Below are 19,870 nucleotides of genomic sequence, written 5' to 3'. Positions count from 1 at the left end.
ATTCACCTTAGGCTATTTGTATACAAATTAATTTGTTCTGAAAATGAAACCTTTTAATATTGTCCTTAATATTTCCACTTGTGTAAGAAACTTACAGTATATACATCGATCAGGCATAACATTATGAACACTGACGTGAATAACGGATAATGGCTCCTGTTAGTGGGTGGGATATATTAGGCAGCAAGTGAACATTTTGTCCTCAAAGTTGATGTGTTAGAAGCAGGAAAAATGGGCAAGAGTTTAACGAAGGGCCAAACTGTGATGGCTAGATGACTGTATCTCTAAAACTGCAGCTCTTGTGGGGTGTTCCCGGTCTACAGTGGTCAGTATCTATCAAAAGTGGTCCAAGGAAGGAACAGTGGTGAACCGGCGACTGGGTCATGGGCGGCCAAGGCTCACTGATGCACGTGGAGAGCGAAGGCTGGCCCGTGTGATCTGATCCAACAGACGAGCTACTGTTGCTCAAAATTAATGCTGGTTCTGATAGAAAGGTGTCAGAATACACAGTGCATAAAAGGGGGACCAACACCAATATCAGGAGTCAGTTGAAATCAGTGTCCTCTATATTATATTAAGTGCAAGAGCTAAAGTCAGTCAAGTTTCCATGGCTATGATATTATTGTGTGAGTAAAATGACTTTCTTAATGTGCCAACTCTTAATTTAGCTTTGCGTTTAGGACTCAAGTGTTACAAGGAGAACAGGAGTCAGGCTTCACAAAATCAAAAATGCAATCAATTCAGTGCATATTTTTAAAACTTTAGGCTGACTGATTTGTTCAGTGAAATGGGATAAAATCTCAGAGACTCAGTGTTCACTCAGTTAAAAAAAGAACGACTTGGATAATATATTTGGGTTGTTACCAAGAACCAAGAACACTTCCACTTTCACTACACACACACAGGGAAGAACCGAAATCTTCAGAGACACAAAGGGAAGTAAAAAAAAAAACCCAACAACCAGCGCAGTAAGGACTGAGCTTTATGTTCCACCACCAAAAAAAGAGAAATGTACAAATATAATTAAAATAAGCATTCAGTAACGCTGTCTCCTCCACTGCATCACAGCTTTTAATGTTTATTTCAGCAAGGCACTAGAAACTCAGCTGTAAAGAGCAACATAACACACACACACAAAAAACCTAAACATCAGTAGCATTTTATTTTACAGTATGCTACAACCTTATTTAAAAGGTGAGTATGTGCTAGTTAAATATAATTCCTGCTATATTATAAGCATAAAACCCCATGTTTGTTCAGCAGTACTGTACAATACTTATCAGAGCTGAATAGATTTATAATCCTAATGCAAACATTTAAAGCTGAATATATATATAGGTATAAGTAAAAAAATATATGACTTAAATACAAACTACAATCAACGGCTGCTTATAGAAGTGTTCAGTCATCAGAAATTTCAGTCTGATTTCAGTGACTGTGGAAATCAGAACCTAAAGGTCTATTGAGCTGTGTGGACATGAACACCTTGCTGATGAGACGGTCAAAGAACAATTACCAGGCTGCTCTGAGCTGACAGGAAGGCTACAGTAACTCGAATAAACATTCTTTACACCCGTGGCGAACTGAAAAGTATCTCCGAACCGAGGAGGAGGAGGAGGAGGAGGAGGAACGACAGCAGAAGACTAGATCTGTCAAAAAACAGAAACCTGGGCCTTGGATAGCTGAAGGAGAGAGAATGGTTTCTTCAGAATGGTTTAGTAATTTCTTCCAGCACTGTACTCAAATTCTGACTTGTAAGAATGACGTGTTATTATTGCGCCGTAATGCAGAGTACTGCTGAAGAAAAATATAGGTTAGTATGCAGTTCCAGCCTCACCATGTACTCACCTGTTAAATATAAAGTATTTGCAAGACTGTCCAATAAAGTACAACCAAAATATGACAAAAGGTGGAGAACAGTACAGTGTGCGGTAAATCACTCTCGTGCATGCCGTCTCGCATACCTGCCTTTAACGCAGAAAGGAGTGAAAAGGAGGGATTAACATGGCGTATTAGACATAACACTTGTAATTTAAAAAAAAAAAAAAAAAAGGGTATTGTAATCAGCGTATGCAGTAAGGACACATTAGGAAATGCCCTGAAGTACCTTCGCTGTCATTCAGCCTTTTGCTAAACGACAATATCGTCATAATTACTCTACGACAATTTGATTTTGCATATCGTCAGTCTCTTCGACTGATCCGAACGCTTGGAAATGGGTCCCTTGATATCTGCAGAGAGAGAGGAGTGTTGAGGTCTTAAAAAAATAGAAAGAGTGGAACCTTTTGGATCGTCGGCGATCAGAAGTCGGTCAAGGAAAGCAAATCCTTGTGTGATATTAGCGTGCAGAATTCCACTATCGGGACTACGGCTTTACCCGATACAAACAAAGCGGCTTGAAAGTGCTGTGTCCTTGTGTCACAATTCTGAACTGGGTGACGCAACAATAGGCTAATTGAGTAATAGAGTAGTTCCTCTGTTATGCCCAGGATGTGTTCCATCTGTTCGGATGCTGAAACGCATTTCTGATGTTTGTGCTAACATTTAAAAAAAAAATAAACATATTGCTTTCACTTACAACGTGAGAGTAGGAACTAAGAATGGTGGAGTGATGGTTTCCCTGGTAGTCACATGATGGCATTTTTTTTTTTTTTTTTTTTTTTTTATCAGTAACGTCATCAGTATCACCATGATATTTTATGAAATTTGATCTGTTTGGCTCTGATCAGCAGGGGTTACGCTATAATAGAAAAATGTCACATCAGAGCATTAATAATAACATTAAGAATAATATATTTTGCATTTAGTCGCCCAAAGAAAACTAACCTGTAATTGAACAACGCTCCAAAAAGGCAGAAATCCGGAATTTGCGAATTACCTGGAGAACAAGGCTATTAAACATTTCGGCCTTAATAAAGTCCTTAGAGAAGGCAGGAAATCGGCTCTCGTTGTAACAGCATGCCGTTAGAATCCATTGTACATGTCAGTACTGCTGGAAGCTGCCTCTATTCTCCATTTGTTCTCTCTGGAGCCCTCACTGCGGTCCCGGACCTCTCGTTCCCTCGCTGTGCTCCGTGCTCCACATCTGATAGAACTGGGTGAAGTCGACGTAGGGCGGCACTCGGCCCGTCTCGTCTGGCTGCGCCGCCTGGCTCGCGCGCTGTCTGAAGAGGCTGCCGTCGCCGGAGCTGGAGCTGGAGCTCTGCGTGTGTGTGTTGGACTGCAGTGTAGCCGTGGGACTTTGCCTGCACACGCAGGCACAGAAACACATTAAGGCCTTATGATGAGTTATAAAATAGTGGATGTCTACTAAAGGAGTTTAGGGGGCTCAAAGGACCTATTAGGATATAGGCTGCTGTGCGTATGTGCGCATGTTTATCAGCTACTGAACTGTACTAAACAACACGAGTAAGATTTATGATTTTATATCTCAGATACAATTTAATTGCTGTTAAGCAGTGTGTTTAAGTGAAAAGAAATCTAACAATGATTTCTAACAAAGGCCCAATTTTGCAGTTGGCTGATTTAGTGTAACTTAAGGTCATGCATGCAAATAACGCTGCAGGAACATGCCGAGTAAATCCAAAAACATTTACGTTTCGATTTAATATTACTCTTTCAAGCGTGGGGAGAGATTGTTAGGCTGAATACATGAGCCATGTATTTTCTACTACACTTAAATGGGTGGAAATTGTGTTGTCAGTTTAGGGTCGCTTTCTACCAGTGCAATGAGACGACTATGCAACGTCCGAAAAGGAGCACTGCTTCAGACAAAATAAAGAACAGGCAACATTCAATGCTACAAGCATCTCTACATTAAATATTAATAGAAACTTTAATGGGAAATTGGACTAAAGATGAAGCTTCAAAAGGAATGAAATAAACAGAACCATACCCAGGAGTGGGGGTGCCTCCTTCCAGCGTGGAAGCTGTGTTGGTCCCGTTGGTGAGCGTGCCCTGGGCTGGCATGACCAGAGAGAGCGTCACGCTTGTCTTACTGGTGCTCTGGGAGTTCGAATAGGGCACAGACACAGGGTAGATACGCCCACCTGAGGAGAGAGAGAGAGAACAGGTTGTTAATAAAAGAGAGTATAAATAGCAGAAGTAGATAGCATTGAGGGGAAGAAAGGAGAACGGATGTTTGATGCAATGAGGGAGAAATAAAAACAAAAAAGAGAGGTCAGAGAGAAAGGAGAAGAGAACGAGGTGAAGAGAGGAGAGAAAAGCCATTAAAGAAGACAGACAGAAAGAGGGCAAGGAGAAAGAGGTTGGAGTAATGAAGGAGAGATGAAATAGATGAGATTACAGGAGAAGGTAGAGGATGTTAAATAAAGATGGAGATGATATATGAAGGTGTTGCGACAATTTACTCTCAACCACCCCACTGTCATTCTCTCCGTATTGATTTTTACGCACTATAGAATCTTATAACTGTACTTAAAAAACCCAACATGACTTCATTCCGTGATTGAAAATACAACCTTCATTCACTGGCCAGTTTATTAGGGACACACTATTATTTATTCGCCCAATCACATGGCGGGGTAAGCTGCGGTTGATGTACAGAGGGGGAAAAATGTGATACTACATTCACAAACACATACAGTGAGTGGCAGTTCTCTGGGTGGGAAATGGCTTGTTGATGACAGAGATCAGTCAGAAGGGTTAGAGCTGAAAGGAAGTCTGCGGGTAAATCAAATGACTGCTTTTTAGAACATCTCAGAACGCTTTGAGGCAAATGGGTTAGAACCACAGAGGACCATGTGAGGTGCTTGAAACTGGACAGTTGGTGTGAACATTAACTGAAGCGCTTGATTGGCGGTCCTATTAAGGTGCACTTATAATGATTATCCTTTCTTTTTCCACCATCACTAAGGTTTATTTGTCAGAGGCCCCCCCCCACAAAAGCCACCAGAAAGTAAGGAAGAAGCAACGTCTTACGCAAGTTCAACATCTTCAACAAGCTACATCTGAAAACCAAATGATTTCAGGCTGACAACGTAATTACCCTGCGATTACTGTGAAACCTTGAACGTATGCAGACTCGGGTTTCTGACATGACCAGACTGACCCCGCCTGTGCAACTGTCAACCATTTCAGATTCCTTATGTCGATTGGCTCAACTTCTATGATTTACTGAGAGGAGAAAAAAACTGCTCTTTTTGCATATTTTTAGTGATAACTCATGGCAGCGCTCTGGTGTTCACCTGCCTGGTGGGCTAGCTAATACATGTATATAATCTGTCCATTCCTGTAATGGTTGAGATAATAGAATAATTGTATGTCATGACCAAGTTGGATTAAAAATAAATAAATAAATAAATAAATAAATAAATAAATAAACGATGCAAAAATGAAACTGAGACACTAAAATCATACTCGAGTCTAACTGCGAAATATGGTAGTTGGAAAGAATTTATTTTTTTAAATGACACGAGAACACTGGTAACACTTCTGGGATTTCACCTCCACCTTCCTAGTCAGTGGTGCAGAACTTTAATTGCTGAGCGAACGCTGCCCTTATTAATCCACTGCTCTGAATTATGTTCCTGCTCTTTGATTATAAAAAGTGGGGAGGGAAAAAAAAGCAGAAGAAACGAAAGACGGACAGACAGACAGACAGACATATGAAGCAATGTTGCTGCTTATTCTCATACAGGAAGCAGTGCAGGTGCCGACACAGGAAGTGGTGCAACAGTGAAGATATGAGACACATGAAGGAGTTGTTTTTTTCCCCAAGTACATGATAAAGCAAGTGTGTGTTCCATTATCGCAGCCCTGTAGTATTTTCGAACGTGTTGTAAATTATTATTATTGGCACCCTTGGCCTACTAGGGGTAACCCTTTATCTATGCGGCAAAATGACCGTACGCCCCGAAGGAATATTTTAAAAAAACATAAATCTGAAAACTGTTCTTCTCGACACAAACTGCAACCATGGCCTACTCAGGCATCCAGGTTCAGGCGTCCTTTATTTTAACCAATTGAAGTGTCTATCTATCTGTCTGTCTGTCTGTCTGTCTGTCTATCTATCTATCTATCTATCTATCTATCTATCTATCTATCTATCTATCTATCTATCTATCTATCTATCTATCTATCTATCTATCTATCTATCTATCTATCTATCTATCTATCTATCTATCTATCTATCTATCTATCTATCTATCTATCTATCTATCTATCTATCTATCTTGGTTGATTGATTGATTGATTTTTTTACCCCACTGAGATCTGCTGACCTGAAGCTGAAAAGTGAGATACGTTTTGTGTTTGCTCTGGTTCCTCATCTGAACATCCAACCACAGGAATTTATCTCCCTCTGGTCTGTTATGACTGAATGTGCTCTCGGGCTGGTGCCAATGACACACGCCGTACAAACCGCGGAACACGACAGCTGGCTTGTTGTGTCAGGGTCGTTTTGGCCAGCGCTTTTTTGATGACGCCATCTTGTCGACCAGAACATAACAACGAGTGATTAAAGCATAGCCAGTAACGGCAACTTTTAAATATGGAAAAAAGACATTTGGATAGAAATGGACCTCAGAGTATACGGTTATGTAAGGCGCACAGAGAGACCTGACTGACACGCACACACACACACACACACACACAGGGAGAGAGGGGCAGAGAGCGAGGTATGTTTACCTTGCGTTGGAGTAAGCGAGCCGTCTGATAGAGGGTAATTAATGGTGCGAATGAGCAGGGTCATGTCCTCGTGGCGTGAACACTGCACCGCTCTCTGTCTGGCGTAGGCGTCATGATGAAGCCGCTTTACGCGCTCCACCACTGACTGGGCCGCCGCCTCCACGTTGCCCTGTTGGGCCAACTCTGCCGACACCATGGCAACCATCTCCTGAAAGAAGGAATTATGGGACATGGAGTCTATCAGCAGCATCGGTGGCTAATAATAATAACTCCAGCACTGTCATCCATTCCCAGCTCATCTGAGGGGCTTTCGTACATCGTTGATCTTCTGAACCTTCAAGCCAACAGCTATTATATGATGCACAAGTCCAGTCTGTGTCTTATGGTTATTTTTACTTTCATCCAATTTTAAATACACAGCCTAATAAATAAAAGTTGTTAAAGAAGCTACTACTAAAAAGGAAGTACTTTATCTGGATTACTGTATGAATCAGATATTTAAATACGTTAGGGATTTTCTTTACAGAAATAAAAACAAAAACGGGAATTAACCATGACTGCTTTTTTTTTATTTTAATCAGTGTTTCCATCCTTGTAGATCTGGTGACTGTCTTGAGCTCGACATGGCTCCGGAGCTGTATGAGAACAGCTTTACTCAACTCACTATCACGGCTCGACCAGCGTAGAAGCCACCATTTCCTTCATGAAACTTCACTCACTTCATGAAACTACTCCCTGACACCATTTCTGTTTGTCTGCATTTTTAACAGTAAAAAGTGTATAAAGGTGCGTTCGGCCCTGACCAAAGTTGACGAATTATTTAAGAAATAAAATTTCATCGAAAACTTTTCTAATCTTCTGAATAATTACTCTATTCTGTTCTCTGAGAAAACCTTCCATCATCATTTACATTAACTTCTGATTTAATATGAGGAACAATTAATATGCAAATTAGTCTATAATCCCATTTGGTGACCTCTTGCAAACGTCTATTCCTCTGAAACCCATGGCAACACATTTTATTTGACATTTGATTCTTTTGCTCAATCTTATTAGAAAAGGCTTGGATTGTAGTATTGGATTCAATACTACTACTAGAGCCAAACAATCCAAAGGCTTGGATTGTTGGATTGTACTCGAATTAAGCCCACTGTAGCACAGCATGTGTTTGTATTTCGACCGATATTGACAATCGTATTAGCTTAAGTGGCCTTCCAACAAACTCGCTTGCCTTAGCGCACATTTAAGAAACTTTAACACTAACTTTCTACAATGCTAAGTTCACACATTTCTGTTCAGAGGTAGCGACTTTCTGTGACATGAGCAACAGGGAAGCTTGGCGACTAAATTTAAACGTGTGCAATGCTGTGCAAGTTGAGAAATGTCTAATATTATGCAAATGTGGAGCGATTACTGATGAGAGTGAAGACAGCAGAGCGCACATCACCTGTGGCAAAGGGCACACGCTGCTTCTCCTTCGTCTTGTAGGACATGCTGATAGACACAGTTGAATTTTACATACAAACACCAAAATCTTCCCTCCAGTTTCACTTTAGCGGGAAGAAAACTGTATTTTTTATTTTGGGCCACCCACTGACAAGCGTTATTACTACAGCAGCCAGTAGTAGGAACACCTCCTGGCCATTTCATAGAACAGTGGCAGCAGTAAATTCAGTTTGTGTGAATGTAGGTTTAGTTCCTTTGCCGAGTCGGAATAAGAGTGAAACTGATTGATATTTTGTTTGGTCTTTGGTTTTGTGGTACACTACACATAAACACCATCAAGAAAAAATGTTTGAACAGTATGTAAGGCTGAAGGCTTTCATTTATTGGCTATAAATACACCAATGGGAAAAGACCATGAGCCTGTACAGTGTTTCAGATCAATGCAAGCTCTTTCTGATCTGCATTTCTCTTGGCAACAGTGATGAATAAAAACTGTAATAAAGCAGAAGAAACTTCTAGAAACTCCATTTGATTGGCACTGCATCAAACAGTTACTGTTATATTATTGTTGTCCTGTCAAGAAGGGTGTCATCTTGCTATTCTTATCGCTTTAATTAAAAGCGCTGAAACGTAATGGCCCGGTGTAAGTACGGAACATTATTCCCTGCTTGTTGTCATGGTTACTTTTCAGCATAGTTTGAAGCAAAAATGACTTGGATGGATACATCTGATCAGACAAACATGTATATATATTTTCCTAAGCTATGCATTAGGATGTAGTTATGTAAACGAGAACACACCTGATTGGCTTGTTCGGGTCCGTGAGCCGCCTCAAGGGCCTTAATGAGCCCTTCTGACATCAGCAACAGGAAGCCTGTGACTCCATCCAGTGACTGGCCGCCGTGTATCTCGGGCTCGGCGACGATCGGCTTACTCTTGGCCGCACTGAGAGACGGACATGTTAAATACACAGACCGTGATTTAACCACCAGGTGATGGAATGTCTCACATTAAACAAACCAACACTTCAGCAGTCGGCAGTCATTCATCGGTACGTGTGAACTTCTGGGAAACCTGCTGAAAGTGTTGCAGTGTGTGCGAGGGAGGTCGGGATTTTAATAAAAGCAACAATTTCTTTTGCATAGCTGTGGCTTCCAGAAGGCAGGAAATGGAGGTTTGGCTGAGAAGGTTAATGTCATGTAGAAGAGAGGTAATGCTGTAATGGTCCAACTGGACGCCAGTCAAAAAGACAAAGTGGAGAGAGAGAGAGACAAAGCCAAAGAGAAAGAGAGAGAGAGAGAAAACCACAATCGGAGACAAACAGAATAAAAGAAAAAGAGACTACATCTGGTGTATGTAGAGACCGAGATATGGAAAGACAATGAACAGGTGCACGCTGCATCCAACTCGTTTTTCAAGCAGGATATGAACAAACGTATTCATAAATCATTCGCAACAGCGTTTATTCGCTATTCATGAAGATATGTCTAGTTCTGAAAAACTTCCGCAGCAAATCCTTAGCGCCTTCATATAAGGATTACACGGTCAAGTTTAAATGAATTGTTTATTCTGACTGCACACGTGAAAATGCAGCAATTTTTATATTAATGACTTGAAAAGTAAGCCAATCGAGAAACGTTTATAAATGACGAAAAGTAAAGCTAAGGGGAAAAAAGGAAAGGAAAAACAAGAGGAAGAGGAAGTGTGTGTGTGTGTTTACGGCAGCCGATGTTGTGCAGTGGCTGTGCTGCGGAAGGTAGGACTTTTATGGACGTCACTACATGGAAATCGGCTGAACAAAGACATTTGCATTTACCAACATCTGCATATGCAAAAATCAGGGATATAGATAGTTTTGGAAATCTGGTGTGAATCTGGTGTAAAACATTTACACAGTAAAATGGATAAATTAAGCACATCTTATTTGAATGGCTGTGAAGAACAAATATATTATGGAAAATAGCCTGAAGTCATTTACTTATACAGATGACACTTAAAAAAATAACAAATAAAAAACCCTCAAAAAGTAAAACTTCAATGAGTCAAAAAACCTGCTTATTTTTATTATACATAAAATAAAATCTAACAAACCAATTTCATCATTTTCACATTTGGAAACAAAAATGGTTGCCATGACCAGCATAAATCATAATCTTCAGTAAATGCGCAAGAAATACAATCACTCCCAAACATAACTGAGCCATTCTCTGAATGCAATCTTTAATAATCATAATGTTAAATAAAATTGCTTGGGCTGTTAATGAAAATGATGGAAATTTTAGCTCGAAGCAAACATAACGTAGGTGGGTGTATCAAAGTCTGGATAATTATGGCGCGTTTACTGTATTTCCTTTGAACCCACCTCAGGACATCGATGTCTGTGTAGCTGAATTTCACCTTGTAGTCTCCAATCCGCCTCAGACTGCTCTGACCTGTGATTGTCCCCGTCTGTCTGAGCCGATTTGGGTCCAGGCCTGAGAGAGAGAGAGAGAGAGAGAGAGAATGAGCAAGAACGAGTGAACAAGAGATATTCCTCTAAGAGAGAGTTTTATCTAACTATGACACATGCAGAATAACAGATGACAACCCACACACCAGTGTGTGTGTGTGTGTGTGTGTGTGTGCTCACCTAGCTGAGCCAGTCTGGCCAGCTCATCTTCATTGTCAGTTGTGTGGGCTCGTCCAATCTGAATCACCTGGTTCTGACGGTCACTGGTGTACTTGCAAAGCAGAGCTCGATTGGTGCCTGAGCAGTGCCCCCAACACACACACACACATACACACAATATGTTACTCAGTCTAATTTCCATGCAAAATTGTTATAGGAAAATATTCAAGCATGAGGTGGTGTAATGGCTTCAGTTATTTTCACTAACGCCAGTAAGTGTTTTTGTACTTGCCATGTTACTAAGAAACTCCTTCCACCCTGAGGATGTACAGGAGGTGGTAAACCTACTGACCAGCTGTGCCCTGTTTCGATTGACTGATAATAGCTAATAAATAGCTCTGAATGTCTACTCTTGGTTTGAGGCCAGGATTTTGCCTTTGAAGACTGCATTTGCTGCTAAAAAGTTTAGACCAACCTTGAAGACCAGAGCGCTGTCTATTGGGGAAAATCAAACCAAGCTGAGATTTGTTGTAGGAGCAGAGCCGACACAACAATTTAGAATGCTCAGAAAAGCAAACTGACCACTGGTCCACTAACAACATCAAACAGCTCGGTCATAACAACTACAGATTCCAACAGAAACATTGCAAGAGCTGTGAAGAAAAGCCTGAAAGCAACAGTGAGTGACATCGCCAACAACCTCCACAGAGCAGGTGTGAAGACACTATATTGCCAAAAGTTTTGGGACACCCCTCCAAAATCATTGAATTCAGGTGTTGTTTTTCAGCGGTTGGGCTCGGCCCCTTAGTTCTAGTGAAAGGAACTCTTAATGCTTCAGCATACAAAGACATTTTGGACAATTTTATGCTCTTTCTGGGAATTTGGGGTTTGGGGATGACCCCTTCCTGTTCCAACATGACTGTGCACCAGTGCACAAATCAAGGTCCATAAAGACATGGATGAGTGAGTTTGGTGTGGAGGAACTTGATTGGCCTGCACAGAATCCTGACCTCAACCTGATAGAACACCTTTCGGATTAATCAGAGCGGAGATTGCGAGCCAGACCTTCTCGACCAACATCAGTGCCTGACCTCACGGATAAAATTGGTCAAAAATTCCCATACACACACTCCTAAACCTTGTGGACAGCCTTCCCAGAAGAGCTACTTTGAAGCTGTTATAGCTGCAAAGAGCAGGCCAACTCCATATCATGTGCATGTAAAGGCAGACGTCCCAAAACATTTGGCAATATAATTTGTCCTGCTGAAAGAAGGCTTATAGGAAGATGTAAACCACTCATCAGCAACGAGAATATCGGAAGGCCAGATTAAATACAGAAATGCAGATGAAATACAGACATTAAGACACGAAAGTGGAGAAAGAAAATATCTGCTCTGATCTAAAACATACAAGCTCATCGATCAGGAACGGTGGAGGTAGTGTCATGGGTTGGGCTTTTATGGCTGATTGTGGAAACAGGCTCACTAATCTTTATTGATGATGCTAGCTGCAGATTAAATTCAGAAGTCTACAGAAAGATATCATCTGCCAATTTAAAGAGACATGCATCTAATCTAATTGGGAGGAATGGAATTAAGCAGCAAGACAATGATCGAAACACACCACAACAAAACAACTGACCATATACTTCACCTCCTGAAGAGGAGACGGACAGGAGAAACCAATACTTTCCGATGTTTATGCTGACCTATAAAAATTTGGGTGGTCTCCAAAAAAGGTTCTGTGTTCACTCACTCTACAACAGTTTTTCTTTCTTGTACCCCAGATATAAACAACTGAAAGCATGTTTTCTTTTTCCGTTGGGATATCAACTTCAGCTATATTACCATATCTGTCTCAGCAATTACCAAGACAACCTCACCTGCGGCAATGCACCACTTTGACCACAGCTTGACCTTTTCAGATAGTCAAACCCATATGCAAACCAGAGAAATCCGGGATAATGTCAAGCTCATAGAACAAAAAGGCAAAAGGTCTGTGTGTGTGCTATGTTTATAGCCAGAGGCAAAACAAAGCTATGACAAGCAAACAATCTGATGTGTGGAAGTGAATTTCAGCTGTCGGAGTATTATCATTAAATGATAGGAATTTATACCAGAATACATTTAAGTATTTATGTCCATATTTAGTAATCCCAATGCTTTTAATCAAATGTCATTTTCAATGACATGACAATTTCTAAAGATGGCTATATAAGAAAAATCTGAAAAATTTAATTAGTCTACTCAGGAATGATCCCCTAGAAAAGTTCTCTGTCTATAAGGCTATATTTAACCAGTTCTGTTTACTATTTTAATGTGTTACTGTTATTTTATTACAGTAAGTCTATAGTGCCTGTGTGTAGGATTACACCGATCAGCCATAACATTATGACCACTGACAGGTGATGTGAATAGCACTGATGATCTCCTCATCATGGCACCTGTTAGTGGGTGGGATATATTAGGCAGCAAGTGAACATTTTGTCCTCAAAGTTGATGTTAGAAGCAGGAAAAATGGAAAAGCGTAAGGATTTGAGCGAGTTTGACAAGGGCCAAATTGTGATGGATAGACGACCGGATCAGAGCATCTCCAAAACTGCAGGTCTTGTGGGGTATTCCCGGTCTGCAGTGGTCAGTATCTATCAAAAGTGGTCCAAGGAAGGAACAGTGGTGAACCAGCGACAGGGTCATGGGCCATCATGGCACATTGATGCAGATGGGGATCGAAGGCTGGCCCGTGTGATCCGATCCAACAGACGAGCTACTGTTGCTCAAATTGCTGAAGAAGTTAATGCTGATTCTGATAGGAGTGTGTGAGAACACACAGTGCATGACGGAGCAGCAAAAAGGGAACCAGCTCAATATTAGGCAGGTGGTCATAATGTTATGCCTGGTCAGTGTAAACTTGTTAATAATGCTTTTGACATTTATGATACTTTAATGGCTATCTAATCTTTTGAACATCTCCTTTGTGAGAATATAAGGTTTCGAATTTTTTTTATAAGGAAAAAGAAATGGCTTAATGACTGAGGAGGACAATGTGAGAATTGATGACAGCAAGTGAGAGTGAGTGAGTGAGTGAGTGAGTGTGTGTGTGTGTGTGTGTGTGTGTGTGAACGCACCCACATTAGCGATGTATAGCTTGTTGTTGAGAATGAGAGCGACTATGGCCGTGGCTCCTCCAGAGACCTCCTGCTCCAGAGTCTTCAGCCTCTCTGCAATCTTCTGACTCTGAGGAGACAGCTGATGAAACATTGCCCCCTGCAGGACAAAGACAAGAACAGCATTACTTCAATTAAGCTCATGAGACCCTGTGCCCTGGGCAGGTTTTTATACTATACAGTCTAATACATTGCTCAAATTGCATAATTATCTAGTGTTAATAAGTTAAGTTAAACTCAAGAAGAAACCAAAGCATACAAAAGAGTGCAGTCTGGATCTTAGGTGGGTTCATGACATGACGTCTTTTATTTTCTTTTTATTTCTTCCAGTGCCCTGCTGTACGTGGAATAAACTATCCTTAAACTATGCACTGTGGAAAGTCTGTGTAAAACTGTGTACTCTGTCTGTTTAACAAATTTAGTAACTTAATAATTATACATGCTCCAAAGTAGAGCATTTCTCTTTCCTCAATTCAGGGCTGAATCAAAAAGTGCATAGAATTTGATTAGAATTTCAATACCGGCATGCTGTGACCTCTGATGTACTACAGTGAGTAGCACTTTAATCACAGCGTTCTCGTGTTCACAACCGACAAAAAGAATTTTCAATTCATGAATTCGCTTTGTGTGTGGGACCTTGAAAGTCGCTGCTGTAACCATTCTCTTTGTTGTGTGTATGTGTGTGTGTGAGTGTTCTCGCCTCTGGGATTTGCACTTGAAGGCTGGCCTTTTCTGCCAGTGCGTCATCGATGGTCTTAAAGTAACTCTTTTCCACTACGTCAAAGGCCTTGAAGACGCCGACACAGAGACAGAACAAAACAAAATAAAATTCCTTACACGTTCATCAAAACTGAATAATGATAAGTCACATCTAGTTTATCGTCTCATTCACACACTACAGACGCAAGCAATACATTTAAAAGCTTCTAAAAACAATCCATTTAATTACATACAAGCTGGCTATGAAGGTTTATTTTAATCTTCATTATTTTTTAATGTACATTGTAGCATATATGTTCAGGTGTGCAAGCAGCAGAACATCACCTCTATGCCATGTGCATCTGCTTACTTTTACTAAATCAAATTGAAAACAACTCATTATGTTTACTGACATGTTATGGCTTACGTGTAACTTGTAAAAGCTCTGAGTGGCATCGTTCCAGAGCAATTCTTCCTAAGCCTTCATGAAAGGTAGTCTAAAGACTGTCATAATTTCAGGGAAAACTACAAAGATTTAATTAATTGGACACGACAGCAGCATACATCTAGTCAAACAGTTGTTATTAAACATATAAATATTCTGATCGACTGACTCACTGACTGAGCTACTGATCGACTGAATCACTGACTGAGCTACTGATCGACTGACTCACTGACTGAGCTACTGATCGACTGACTCACTGACTGAGCTACTGATCGACTGACTCACTGACTGAGCTACTGATCGACTGACTCACTGACTGAGCTACTGATCGACTGACTCACTGACTGAGCTACTGAACGACTGGCTCACTGACTGAGCTACTGATCGACTGACTCACTGACTGAGCTACTGAACGACTGACTCACTGACTGAGCTACTGAACGACTGACTCACTGACTGAGCAACTGATCGACTGAATCACTGACTGAGCTACTGAACGACCGACTCACTGACTGAGCTCCTGATCGACTGACTCACTGACTGAGCAACTGATCAACTGAATCACTGACTGAGCTACTGAACGACTGGCTCACTGACTGAGCTACTGAACGACTGGCTCACTGACTGAGCTACTGATCGACTGCTCACTGACTGAGCTACTGAACGACCGACTCACTGACTGAGCTACTGAACGACCGACTCACTGACTGAGCTACTGAACGACCAGCTCACTGACTGAGCTACTGAACAACCGACTCACTGACTGAGCTACTGAACGACTGACTCACTGACTGAGCTACTGAACGACCGACTCACTGACTGAGCTACTGAACGACCGACTCACTGACTGAGCTACTGAACGACCGACTCACTGACTGAGCTACTGAACGACCGACTCACTGACTGAGCTACTGAACGACCGACTCACTGACTGAGCTACTGAACGACCGACTCACTGACTGAGCTACTGAACGACCGACTCACTGACTGAGCTACTGAACGACCGACTCACTGACTGAGCTACTGAACGACCGACTCACTGACTGAGCTACTGAACGACCGACTCACTGACTGAGCTACTGAACGACCGACTCACTGACTGAGCTACTGAACGACCGACTCACTGACTGAGCTACTGAACGACCGACTCACTGACTGAGCTACTGAACGACCGACTCACTGACTGAGCTACTGAACGACCGACTCACTGACTGAGCTACTGAACGACCGACTCACTGACTGAGCTACTGAACGACCGACTCACTGACTGAGCTACTGAACGACCGACTCACTGACTGAGCTACTGAACGACCGACTCACTGACTGAGCTACTGAACGACCGACTCACTGACTGAGCTACTGAACGACCGACTCACTGACTGAGCTACTGAACGACCGACTCACTGACTGAGCTACTGAACGACTGACTCACTGACTGAGCTACTGAACGACTGACTCACTGATTGAGCTACTGAACGACTGACTCACTGACTGAGCAACTGATCAACTGAATCACTGACTGAGCTCCTGATCGACTGACTCACTGACTGAGCAACTGATCAACTGAATCACTGACTGAGCAACTGATCAACTGAATCACTGACTGAGCTACTGATCGACTGACTCTCTGGCTAGTTTACTGACTGACCTACTGATCAAGCAACTCACTGACTGAGCTACTAACCGACTTACTCACTGACTGAGCTACTGATCGACTGACTCACTGACTGAGCTACTGAACGACTGGCTCACTGACTGAGCTACTGATCAACTGAACCACTGAATCACTGACTGAGCTACTGATCGACTGACTCACTGGCTGGTTTACTGACTGACCTACTGATCAAGCAACTCACTGACTGAGCTACTAACCGACTTACTCACTGACTGAGCTACAGATCGACTGACTCACTGACTGAGCTACTGAACGACTGACTCACTGACTGAGCTACTGAACGACTGACTCACTGACTGAGCTACTGATCGACTGACTCACTGACTGAGCTACTGAACGACTGACTCACTGACTGAGCTACTGAACGACTGACTCACTGACTGAGCTACTGAACGACTGACTCACTGACTGAGCTACTGAACGACTGACTCACTGACAGCTACTGAACGACTGACTCACTGACTGAGCTACTGAACGACTGACTCACTGACTGAGCTACTGAACGACTGACTCACTGACTGAGCTACTGAACGACTGACTCACTGACTGAGCTACTGAACGACTGACTCACTGACTGAGCTACTGAACGACTGACTCACTGACTAAGCTACTGAACGACTGACTCACTGACTGAGCTACTGAACGACTGCCTTACTGACTGAGCTACTGATTGACTGCCTTACTGACTGAGCTACTGATTGACTGCCTTACTGACTGATCGACTGACTCGCTGACTGAGCTACTGATCAACTGAATCGCTGACTGACCTACTAATCATCTGGCTCAATGACTGAGCTACTGAAGGACTGACTCACTGACTGAGCTACTGATCAACTGACTCACTGACTGAGCTACTGATTGACTGAATCACTGACTGATATACTGCCTTACTGACTGATCGACTGACTCGCTGACTGAGCTACTGATCGACCAACTCACTGACTGAGCTACTGATCAACTGGCTTACTGACTGAGCTGCTGATTGACTGACTCACTAACGGAGCTATTGTTTGGCTGATTGACGAATGGCTGATTTTTGGACAGACTAAATACCTAACTGTCCCTCAAAATAACTGACTGCCGGAGCAACTGACAGACTTACTGAAAAATGATACAACGAATTTGGACTTACTGTCCAAAATAACAGATCGACTTACTGGCAGCCTGACTGACTTACTATCCAATCCACCAATTGACTTAACGACTAATTAACTAACAGACTGACCCACTGACTTGCTGTTCAAATGATTTACTCACCAAATGACTCACTTATTTTCCAACTAATTAATTAGTGACCATCTAACTTAATTATTGCTTCATTTGTCTAGCACTGATCTTTGGCTCTAACGTGTGAGGCTTTAATAAAACTGATTAATGTTCCTACATAATGTTTAATAAAACAAATGCCATGGACAGCTGATCTAACACACATAACCTACTGTTATATTTCTGGAACAATTATTTTTTTTGGACTGTGGATGATTTTGCTTGTGTGAGCAGCTATAGTCAATCTCCAGTGATTAAAAACCCCAGCTACCTGCGCGAGGATGCGACGGACATCTGCGTCAGAGTGACCGGAGTTGAGCTGGCCCAGTAGAAGCTCTGCAGTCAGACACTGAGACACGAAATTGGCCACTCGGCTGCCGTCGTAACCGTTAAACACCCCGTACAGGAAACAGGACTCGGTACTGTTGGGCAAAATTAATAGGAACAGTTTAATTCTTCAATAGACACAAGATGGCTGTATAATATGTATATATTCGTGTATAAATGAGTCAATCGAGGCATTTTTCAAGTGCTACGATCAATCCGCTGGAACAGAATCCATCCAGTCTGCCAGCTGGCGAACTCTGTCGTGGGCTGTAACGCATCCTCATCACCGGACCTGCTGTTTCATGTTATGTAGCTCACCTGAAGCGGAAGTGGCCATCCTCATTAGGGTGCATCTGGGTGCTTTTGCCATCGGGGCTGTACACACAGTTCGGGGCCGTGCCCACTCCACACAGCTGGCACAGCGGCAGGTCATCTGTCCAGCTCTGGTGCTAAAGCCCACAGAAGGAAATCCAGAACATGGAGTTAATGAGAGCTGCATTGCTGTAAGTGCACACACAGATTTGTCCTATATAAGTGTGATAACTAAAGGGGCGGCCTGAAATTGTTCAAGTTCACTGAGTTACAGATTTTCAGAAAACTCTGTACCTTCACATTGTACTGTCTCATCTTTGAAGGCCACTGGTTTGTTGGTTTACATCATTTTAAGACTTCTAGGTCGGTCTGTTTACACGTACAGTGTCTGAATCCCAAATTCACACATAGACGACAAGTAGTCAACTCGAAAGGGCACAAAAGCTATTTGCTCGTGCCCTCTGTAGTACACTTAGACAGGGAGTATTACACCCATTTGGGGTTAAACCCACGAAAGTTAGCAACGCTAAACCTGTTTCCTATGTAACATCACTGGACAGCATATTTTTTTCTTAAAGACACAGCAAAAGTACAGATAATACAAACTTATATCCTCAATTCTATAATACGGTATATTGTTTTTTGTTTAGATATGACTGACTCGTTATAGCACGTTAGACATTTCAGAGTGTTATATGGGTATTTAAATGCTAGCAGGCTAACTATACAAGGGTTATTCTTAAGCTACAAATGATAGGTATGCAGCAGAAGCATTTCTGACAGCGTCAAAAACAGACGAGGTTAGCTAAATTTGTTGATAAATGTCATGATAGAAAGAGGGAAAAGGTGACAATTCGTAATTGTTGCCTTACACTATGCATCAGAGGCTTGCGCGACGCCGCCATCTTGAAGCGGAAATGGGACTTCGTGGGGATTCGGAAACGTTCGGCAATCTTCGGGTCTACTACCGTACGTGGTACACTGGGATGAGGGGGGCGTTACGATAAGATTTCGAGAATAAAGTCGGAAATAAACTTGATGCTGACCTGAGACTGATCATGATAGATAATAATGACTTCCAGTTAGATAGACAGCAAGCAGTTTATCGCGGTCAGGGTGGCAGTAAATCATGAGCCTATTCCGGAAACAGTGGGCACGAGCCGGGACTACACCCTGGGTGTTATGCGAGGCTATTGCACCATCCATGCACGCGCGCGCACACACACACACACACACACTCTCTGACTGACCTGAGCTCAATCAATCCAAATGACAGAACCT

At 42.1% G+C, this 19,870-nt stretch overlaps 1 protein-coding gene across 2 annotated transcripts; it reads right to left on the bottom strand.

The window, feature by feature from the left end:
• Nucleotides 1-2,537: 2,537 nt before the first annotated feature.
• tab1 (TGF-beta activated kinase 1/MAP3K7 binding protein 1) lies at nucleotides 2,538-19,742 on the bottom strand. 2 transcript variants are annotated; one of them, XM_058402871.1, is made up of 11 exons: nucleotides 19,462-19,742; nucleotides 18,596-18,726; nucleotides 18,222-18,372; nucleotides 14,566-14,652; nucleotides 13,827-13,965; nucleotides 10,724-10,840; nucleotides 10,457-10,568; nucleotides 8,895-9,039; nucleotides 6,649-6,856; nucleotides 3,896-4,049; nucleotides 2,538-3,245 (listed from the first exon to the last, which is right to left on the bottom strand). In XM_058402871.1, the coding sequence occupies exons 1-11, from the start codon at nucleotides 19,492-19,494 to the stop codon at nucleotides 3,035-3,037; spliced, it is 1,488 nt and encodes a 495-aa protein (XP_058258854.1). In that variant the 5' UTR covers nucleotides 19,495-19,742; the 3' UTR covers nucleotides 2,538-3,034. The 2 variants fall into 2 exon arrangements, with proteins under 2 accessions (XP_058258854.1, XP_058258856.1); XM_058402873.1 differs by lacking the exon at nucleotides 19,462-19,742 and adding an exon at nucleotides 18,884-18,977.
• Between the last annotated feature and the right edge of the window lie 128 nt (nucleotides 19,743-19,870).

This window comes from Hemibagrus wyckioides, linkage group LG11 (genome assembly GCF_019097595.1).
Source record: "Hemibagrus wyckioides isolate EC202008001 linkage group LG11, SWU_Hwy_1.0, whole genome shotgun sequence".
In the NCBI taxonomy this organism is placed as follows: Eukaryota; Metazoa; Chordata; class Actinopteri; order Siluriformes; family Bagridae; genus Hemibagrus; species Hemibagrus wyckioides.
This window is presented reverse-complemented; position numbering and strand designations above follow the sequence as displayed.